Consider the following 7,712-nt stretch of genomic DNA (forward strand, 5'->3'; position numbering starts at 1 on the left):
TTGAAAAAAACTGAAAAAAACGACATACTAACCCCTTACGTTTTTTTGTCAAAAATCACCGCCCTCAAACTTTGGCATTTTATGCCATTTTTGGGTGCTTCCGGGGCCCCTGTTGAGTGTGTGTGAGGTTTCCCATGTTTTTTTGACCAGTAAAGTGCATTAAAAGAAAGTTGAAAAAAACAGAAAAAACGACATACTAACCCCTTACGTTTTTTGTCAAAAATCACCGCCCTCAAACTTTGGCATTTTATGCCATTTTTGGGTGCTTCCGGGGCCCCTGTTGAGTGTGTGTGAGGTTTCCCATGTTTTTTTGACCAGAAAAGTGCATTAGCAGCAACTTGAAAAAAACTGAAAAAAACGACATACTAACCCCTTACGTTTTTTGTCAAAAATCACCAAATTCAAACACTTGCATTTTATGCAATTTTTGGGTGCTTCTGGGGCCTTTGTTGAGTGTGTGTGAGGTTTCCCATGTTTTTTTGACCAGTAAAGTGCATTAGCAGCAACTTGAAAAAAACTGAAAAAAACGACATACTAACCCCTTACGTTTTTTGTCAAAAATCATCGCCCTCAAACTTTGGCATTTTATGCCATTTTTGGGTGCTTCCGGGGCCCCTGTTGAGTGTGTGTGAGGTTTCCCATGTTTTTTTGACCAGAAAAGTGCATTAGCAGCAACTTGAAAAAAACTGAAAAAAACGACATACTAACCCCTTACGTTTTTTGTCAAAAATCACCAAATTCAAACACTTGCATTTTATGCAATTTTTGGGTGCTTCTGGGGCCTTTGTTGAGTGTGTGTGAGGTTTCCCATGTTTTTTTGACCAGTAAAGTGCATTAGCAGCAACTTGAAAAAAACTGAAAAAAACGACATACTAACCCCTTACGTTTTTTGGCAAAAATCATCGCCCTCAAACTTTGGCATTTTATGCCATTTTTGGGTGCTTCTGGGGCCCCTGTTGAGTGTGTGTGAGGTTTCCCATGTTTTTTTGACTATAAAAGTGCATTAGCAGCAACTTGAAAAAAACAGAAAAAAACGACATACTAACCCCTTACGTTTTTTGTCAAAAATCATCGCCCTCAAACTTTGGCATTTTATGCCATTTTTGGGTTCTTCTGGGGCCCCTGTTGAGTGTGTGTGAGGTTTCCCATGTTTTTTTGACCAGTAAAGTGCATTAAAAGAAAGTTGAAAAAAACAGAAAAAAACGACATACTAACCCCTTACGTTTTTTGTCAAAAATCATCGCCCTCAAACTTTGGCATTTTATGCCATTTTTGGGTGCTTCCGGGGCCCCTGTTGAGTGTGTGTGAGGTTTCCCATGTTTTTTTGACCAGAAAAGTGCATTAGCAGCAACTTGAAAAAAACTGAAAAAAACGACATACTAACCCCTTACGTTTTTTGGCAAAAATCATCGCCCTCAAACTTTGGCATTTTATGCCATTTTTGGGTGCTTCCGGGGCCCCTGTTGAGTGTGTGTGAGGTTTCCCATGTTTTTTTGACCATAAAAGTGCATTAGCATCAACATGAAAAAAACTGAAAAAAACGACATAAAAAAAACGTTGAAAAAATCACCAAATTCAAACACTGGCATTTTATGCCGTTTTTGGGAGGGTTAGAAGTGAAAGTGAAATGAAACTGTCTCGGACTCCTCTGCCACCGCATTGTTTATTTTCTGTTTGTCCATGCAAATGTCCCCACTGAGGGACGAATAAAGGCATATCTTATCTTACCAACAAATGTCCCGTGGAGATAAAGGAGCTAACGTGGCGGTTAATGCCAGAGTGGTGGAAACAACTTGTGTAATCCTCCATCATGTGACTCATAGTAATAATCACTCTGTAATGACAAGAGACGTGCTTGAGTGGGGGTGGAATCATAAGAAGACCAAGCGGGCCGCCTGAAGAGACTTCGTACTTCACAAGTAAGTACTCGTTGTCCTGTTTTCATTTTGTCTATTCTTGCACACGTACGAAAAGGAGTAGGAAGAAGCTGAACTTACTTCATCCTGATCATTCATTCATACCACAATTAATTCACACATTTGTACATTTCAATTTTTTTCACTTCCTGTATGAAGAATGAACAATGAGCAAATTAAACAAAAACCGACACAATGAATCTTGTAAAGTGTAAAAAATGATTTTAATACATTACATAATTACATCAGAATGTATTGTCGTCATAAATAGAAATAATATAAAGTGGCGACATGAAATAACGTTGAAATGTATCGCTTCGTATCGCCACCTTGTGGTTGCGGACGAGCAATGACGATGATGTGGCCTTCCTCTTCCTGCCGGATGTGACCGTCTGGAAGGATGTTGTTGACGTCCACTTCCATCCCTCCTCTGGCAGCTCGTCAGGTGGAGCCCGGTCGCCATCACCTAGCAAATCATCAGTCTTTCACGTTGTTAGCAATATCGCTAATCTTTGGCGTCTTACGGTTTCATTTCATGTGTTTTGTTGCGGTAAACGCGTGGCGTCACCATGTTCGCCCGGTCTCCCCTGTCACTCATCATCATGACTTTTCGGGGACTTTTCCAAGTCTTCCTCCTCCTGTGTATTTCCTGTGGAAGATCATGTGATGCGTATGATTAAAGATGCAGTACGCCCAAATCAGAGCCAGCAGGTTGTCTCTCCACGAGAATAGAAGTGACTAAAAGTGGGGGCCACTCCAGTATTGTTTATATTGTGCTGGCGCTAGCTTTCATTGTGTTTGCGAGGATAACAGCGGATGTTAGCGCCATGCGTAGCCTATAGTGGCGGATGGGAGTGGATTTTAATGAATATGCTGCAGAGGGAGAATGGCGGTTACGCGTCAAGACAAAAACCCAAATGGAATCCATATGTGACATAAAAATGATGGGCTTGAGTGGGGTGGCAAAGGCCACCATCAGCGGAGCGTTTGAACCCGGCGTCTAACATTCAAATGCAAATGAGGCGGTGACTCATAAATGTGCTTTAAAAAGGCGACGGGCGTCCGCTGTGTCCACGAAGGGCCCGGCACGGGAGCTCCTGCGGAAGGCCGCCGTGTTCAAGCGTGGATGCTCGGCCCTTCACCAAACCAATGCAGTCGCCTCCCTCCGTGTCGCCCGCCATCCAGAGGAGACACACGCTTCCTGCCAGCGAGGTCAGGCCTCTCAACACGCAGGATGCCGTCAGCGTGTTCGAGATCGAGCGAGAAGGTAAGACTTTGATGAAGTCTGAATTGCGACGCTGGTGATTGGCGTCCCAAGAAAGCCGGGGTGGACGTTTCAACATCGACAATGGGGTTGCCTTTCTTTGCTGTGATTGGCTGGGAAAGGTCACATGGTTGCCCTGCCTTGCGCTAAACGTTAGACTTCAAGTTGACGATGCTTCCTGTCAGCTAAAGGTTCCTAAGTTGTTTAAATATTGGAGCTTAAACGGCTACTTCAGGGACTTCACCCGAGGATTTGTTCTAAGAACGTTCTAATCATTTCTTTCATTGGCTGTATTGTTCTCATTTTATGTTGTTATAATAATTCATAGAATATTATTCCAATATTGGTTTTGTTGACGCCTTTCCAAACACCCGAGGTCATAATAATCATAGTAATCATAGTAATAATATTACTATAATCTTTATGCATAACTTCATTACAATATATACTGTAATATACAGTAATGTGACTATAGTGTAATAAACAGTATATGACTATAGTGTAATATACAGTATATGACTATACAGTAATATACAGTATATGACTATAGTGTAATATACAGTAATAAGACTATAGTGTAATATACAGTAATAAGACTATAGTGTAATATACAATAATATGACTATAGTGTAATATACAGTATGTGATACAGTATGATGTAATCCAATGGTATCAATGTTCTCCAGTGGTTGTGGTTGTGTGTATTTTTAGCCTTCATCTCCGTGTCGGGCGAGTGTCCCCTCCACCTGGATGAAGTGCGTCACTTCCTGACTCTGTGTCCAGAACTCTCCATGGGCTGGTTTGAGGAGGGCCGGCTGGTGGCCTTCATCATCGGCTCCCTGTGGGACGGCGACCGCCTCACCGCTGTGAGTCACCTGTAGATGGGTAGAACCTACCAACCACTTAGTTGCACGTTTTAGGTGTGCATAGGCAGTACATGGGTCCATATGAGTCCATATGAGTCCATATGAGTCCATATGAGTCCACATGAGTCCACATGTCTCCACATGCGTCCACAGGAGGCCCTGACCCTGCACAAGCCCCGCGGCTCCACGGTCCACATCCACGTGCTGGCGGTCCACCGCACCTTCAGGCAGCAGGGCAAGGGTCCCATCCTGATGTGGCGCTACCTGCAGTACCTGCGCTGCCTGCCCAACGTGCGGCGAGCCGTGCTCATGTGCGAGGACTTCCTGGTGCCCTTCTACCGCAAGTCAGGCTTCAAGGTGCTGGGCCGCTGTGCCATCACCGTGGGCAGCCTGACCTTCAAGGAGATGTGGTACCCCATCAGCGGCCACGCCTACATGAGACGGAACAGCGAGGCCATCCGCTTCCCCAACACCCCCTTGACTGTCCCGCTGGCCAAGACGGATGAGAACATGGACGTATGATGTCATCAGATCGTATGATGTCATCAGATCGTATGATGTCATCAGATCGTATGATGTCATCAGATCACATGATGTCATCAGATCGTATGATGTCATCAGATCACGTCATCAGATTGTATGATGTCATCAGATCGTATGATGTCATCAGATCGTATGATGTCATCAGATCGTATGATGTCATCAGATCACATGATGTCATCAGATCGTATGATGTCATCAGATCGTATGATGTCATCAGATCACATGACGCCGATTGCTTTCTAATCAATGACAGCGTTGTAGCCGCTATTTGTCGTCTTTCCGTCATCTCACACATTCACTGTGGGGGGGTGCAGTTGATCCCCAGCTATTTGTGGGGGTTATTTTCAGAGACCACCCACCAATAACAGTCTCCTTTTGGAACATTTGCAATAAAAGTGACTGACGACATGATTAGATTAGATTTAGCGATGGAACCCTCAGCGTTTCTCTTTAATTGTTTACTTGCAACTAAGGAAGCTAACGAGCTAAATGCAGAGATTTAGGCCCTAAATCTGCTACACGGGGAGGGGGGGGGCACTCAGTACTCAGCACTCACCAGGAGGGATTGGTGCGCCCTCTACCGCCTCCTATGGGGTGGATAGAAGCAAAGCAATGAGAGACTAGCATCACAAACTGACACCTCCATCAATGTAAACAAGGAAGCAAGGGCGTGGGGGGGGGGGGCATGCAAAGACACAGGCGGCCTGTTTGAGCGCTAGTCAGGAACAAATTTGATTGGCCAAAATGTGTAGGAAGGTTGTGGGAATTGGACACAATTGTAAGGGATTGGTTGAATTTGCGAGAATCGTTACTTGGTGAAACTGAGGAGGCAGAGGCGGTTATGTCTGAGCGCAAAGGGGTTTTTTTGTTTTTTTTACCATGCAGGAAAAAAAATCATGAATTGTGGCGTGAAGTGTTTTGGTTTTTTTTGTCTTTCAAATTAGCGTTGATCTATGTGGGGGGGTTAGCAAAAAAAAATGCTTCTTTCTGGAGAGAAAACGAATAAAGAAAATAAATGAATGACTATTTTGGGCGAACTTTGAATATATAAACTCTGTATGCCTCTTCATTAGGTACACTTGCCCACTCATACTTGGATTCAATCTGGGACTGGACTGGGGGCCCTTCGCATTTCCTATGGCACATTGTAAGAATACAAGTAAACAAAACTAGCAAAAAAAGGTAAATATAGCAAAATAAGGTTGCAAATGTTGGTACTATTGTCAGTAATAATAATAATAATAATGTTTTCAAGAGCATATTTAAAATGATGAAATTGGCCCCCACACCCTTTGAATCTTCAGCCAGCTAGCTTATGGATAGATATTCCTGTAGTAGTGGAAAGGAACGTGTACATGATGTTCTGTCCAGTATTATCAGTGTATCACATATTGTGTACGCGTGTGTACGTGTGTGTACACGGCAGTAAGCCGTCTTGTGGGTCAGTGAGCGGGCTTTAGCCTCTCGGTCACAGCTCCTTAGTACCTGGAGGATTTAGGAGAAGATCCCGCTAAATGACTAAACGATGCAAGGAGTACCTACGTATGTTCCAGCTTTCACACTGGACTTTAGTCATGCTATTTGGTTGCCGTTGTTGCTGTGACAACAATAAAATGTACTCTTTTGAAGATGAGAACGATGCCATCACATGCCTGGTGTAAGTACTGCTAATGTTCTAGTGGACGCGCTGCAATGCTGCCTCTGTCCACCAGAGGGAGACAGAGGAACCACAGCCCACATCCTCCAACATCAAGGCAGCGTCCCAATGAATGTGTCGCTCAGAAGCAATGCCTTATGGGAAAACTTTAAAATGTAAACTCTGTTGTGATTGCACTGAAAGAGTAATTTAAACAATTCCTCTTGTTCTGAAGTCAAGGGGATGTTACAAGATTAGAATTTTGCCATAAATTAGCCACCCTGCTGCATAAGCTGCAGTGTTCAATGTTTTACACCAGAATTGGCTGTTTTTATAATAGTAATATAATAATAATCTATTCACATAATAGAGACAAAATGAAGCAAGAATGATTATTATCAGGCACATCAAAGAGCATCCGTGAAGAGGCAGGAGAAGGTCAGTTTTGTAAGTCTCAAGTCTTAAGTCTTAAAGCCAAGTCTTGAGTCAAGTCTCACATGCAAGTCCAAGTCAAATCCCAAGCACAGACAAGACAGGTTGAGTCACTTTTAAGTCCTTACAAGACAGAAGTGTCTCCAAAATTAAAGTCTTAAGTCTTTTTTAAAATCAAATAAGACTGTAGGACTTAGTCTCAGAAAAAGAGCGCTGACACAGCATTCAGGATTTAGTCATTGCTCAGAAATGTGATCCGCACAGTCGCCGTTTGTTCTCCAAATCTGACTGAAAGTCCAAGTCAAGTCGTCGCTAATGATTTTGTCAAGTGAGTCAAGTCGAAGTCAGAATTGTCTCCACCTCTGCCATGAAGTATTCGGTAACAATGGAAGCCTTTCCTCCTGCATTTTTTCTGCAAACAGGTTGAGGTACTTTTAAAGTGTATAAGTGTATGTAACCACTTCTATAATTAGGGTTTTTTTTTTACTACAAATCCAATTATGTTGTGGACTGGAATTTTGGAATGGTCCCAATGTTTCATAATAATTATCATTAAGTGTACTTAAGTGAACTTCATTTGGTCCAATACATCCGATAGCACCATGCTGGATGACACCCCCCCCCCCCCAGGGAGCACAGAGACAGGCCGGTGTGTAATAATCCATAATAATCTGCCAGCCAGCCAGACATCCGAGGGGGGAGATTTCTTCTCAACGCCGTCAGTAAGTCTGACTGTAGAAATATTATAATAACAAAATGTTAGATCTCATGCCAAGTCACTTACGTACAAAATGTTGTTTATTTTGGACACAAGAGCCTCATTCCTGTCGAGTTTGACCTCGTCAACCTGAACCCAACCTAAGCCCCATCCGTAGCCTTAATCCATCACACCAAGTACGTGACTCATCGGGGTTAACGAGCATCGGCTATTAAGTACCAGTATTAAGTACCAGTATTAAGTACCACCTGAAGCACCTTCTAAAAGAGTACCCGCCCGCCTGTTTACCACGCTCCTCGGATCGGCTCAAGCCTCATCAAACCGGTTACGCAAGGAG

At 43.3% G+C, this 7,712-nt stretch overlaps 1 protein-coding gene across 2 annotated transcripts; it reads left to right on the forward strand.

Annotated features, from left to right (window-relative positions):
* Window positions 1-1,850: 1,850 nt before the first annotated feature.
* On the forward strand, window positions 1,851-6,231 carry LOC131103652 (serotonin N-acetyltransferase-like). 2 transcript variants are annotated; one of them, XM_078797198.1, is made up of 4 exons: window positions 1,851-1,917; window positions 2,965-3,183; window positions 3,892-4,046; window positions 4,200-6,230. In XM_078797198.1, the coding sequence occupies exons 2-4, from the start codon at window positions 3,066-3,068 to the stop codon at window positions 4,566-4,568; spliced, it is 642 nt and encodes a 213-aa protein (XP_078653324.1). In that variant the 5' UTR covers window positions 1,851-1,917; window positions 2,965-3,065; the 3' UTR covers window positions 4,569-6,230. The 2 variants fall into 2 exon arrangements, with proteins under 2 accessions (XP_078653324.1, XP_078653325.1); XM_078797199.1 differs by having other exon boundaries at window positions 1,873-1,919; window positions 2,968-3,183; window positions 4,200-6,231.
* The last annotated feature ends 1,481 nt before the right edge of the window (window positions 6,232-7,712 follow it).

Source organism: Doryrhamphus excisus, linkage group LG16, assembly GCF_037039965.1.
Source record: "Doryrhamphus excisus strain RoL-2023G ecotype Guam linkage group LG16, RoL_Dexc_Guam_v1.1, whole genome shotgun sequence".
Lineage (NCBI taxonomy): Eukaryota > Metazoa > Chordata > Actinopteri > Syngnathiformes > Syngnathidae > Doryrhamphus > Doryrhamphus excisus.

Excerpts from the sequence above, each read along its gene's own strand:
- LOC131103652 (XM_078797198.1), top strand. The coding sequence starts at position 3,066 with ATGCAGTCGCCTCCCTCCGTGTCGCCCGCCATCCAGAGGAGACACACG. Across the intron at positions 3,184-3,891 it reads GTTCGAGATCGAGCGAGAAG|CCTTCATCTCCGTGTCGGGC; the intron begins GTAAGACTTTGA and ends GTGTATTTTTAG. Across the intron at positions 4,047-4,199 it reads ACGGCGACCGCCTCACCGCT|GAGGCCCTGACCCTGCACAA; the intron begins GTGAGTCACCTG and ends ATGCGTCCACAG.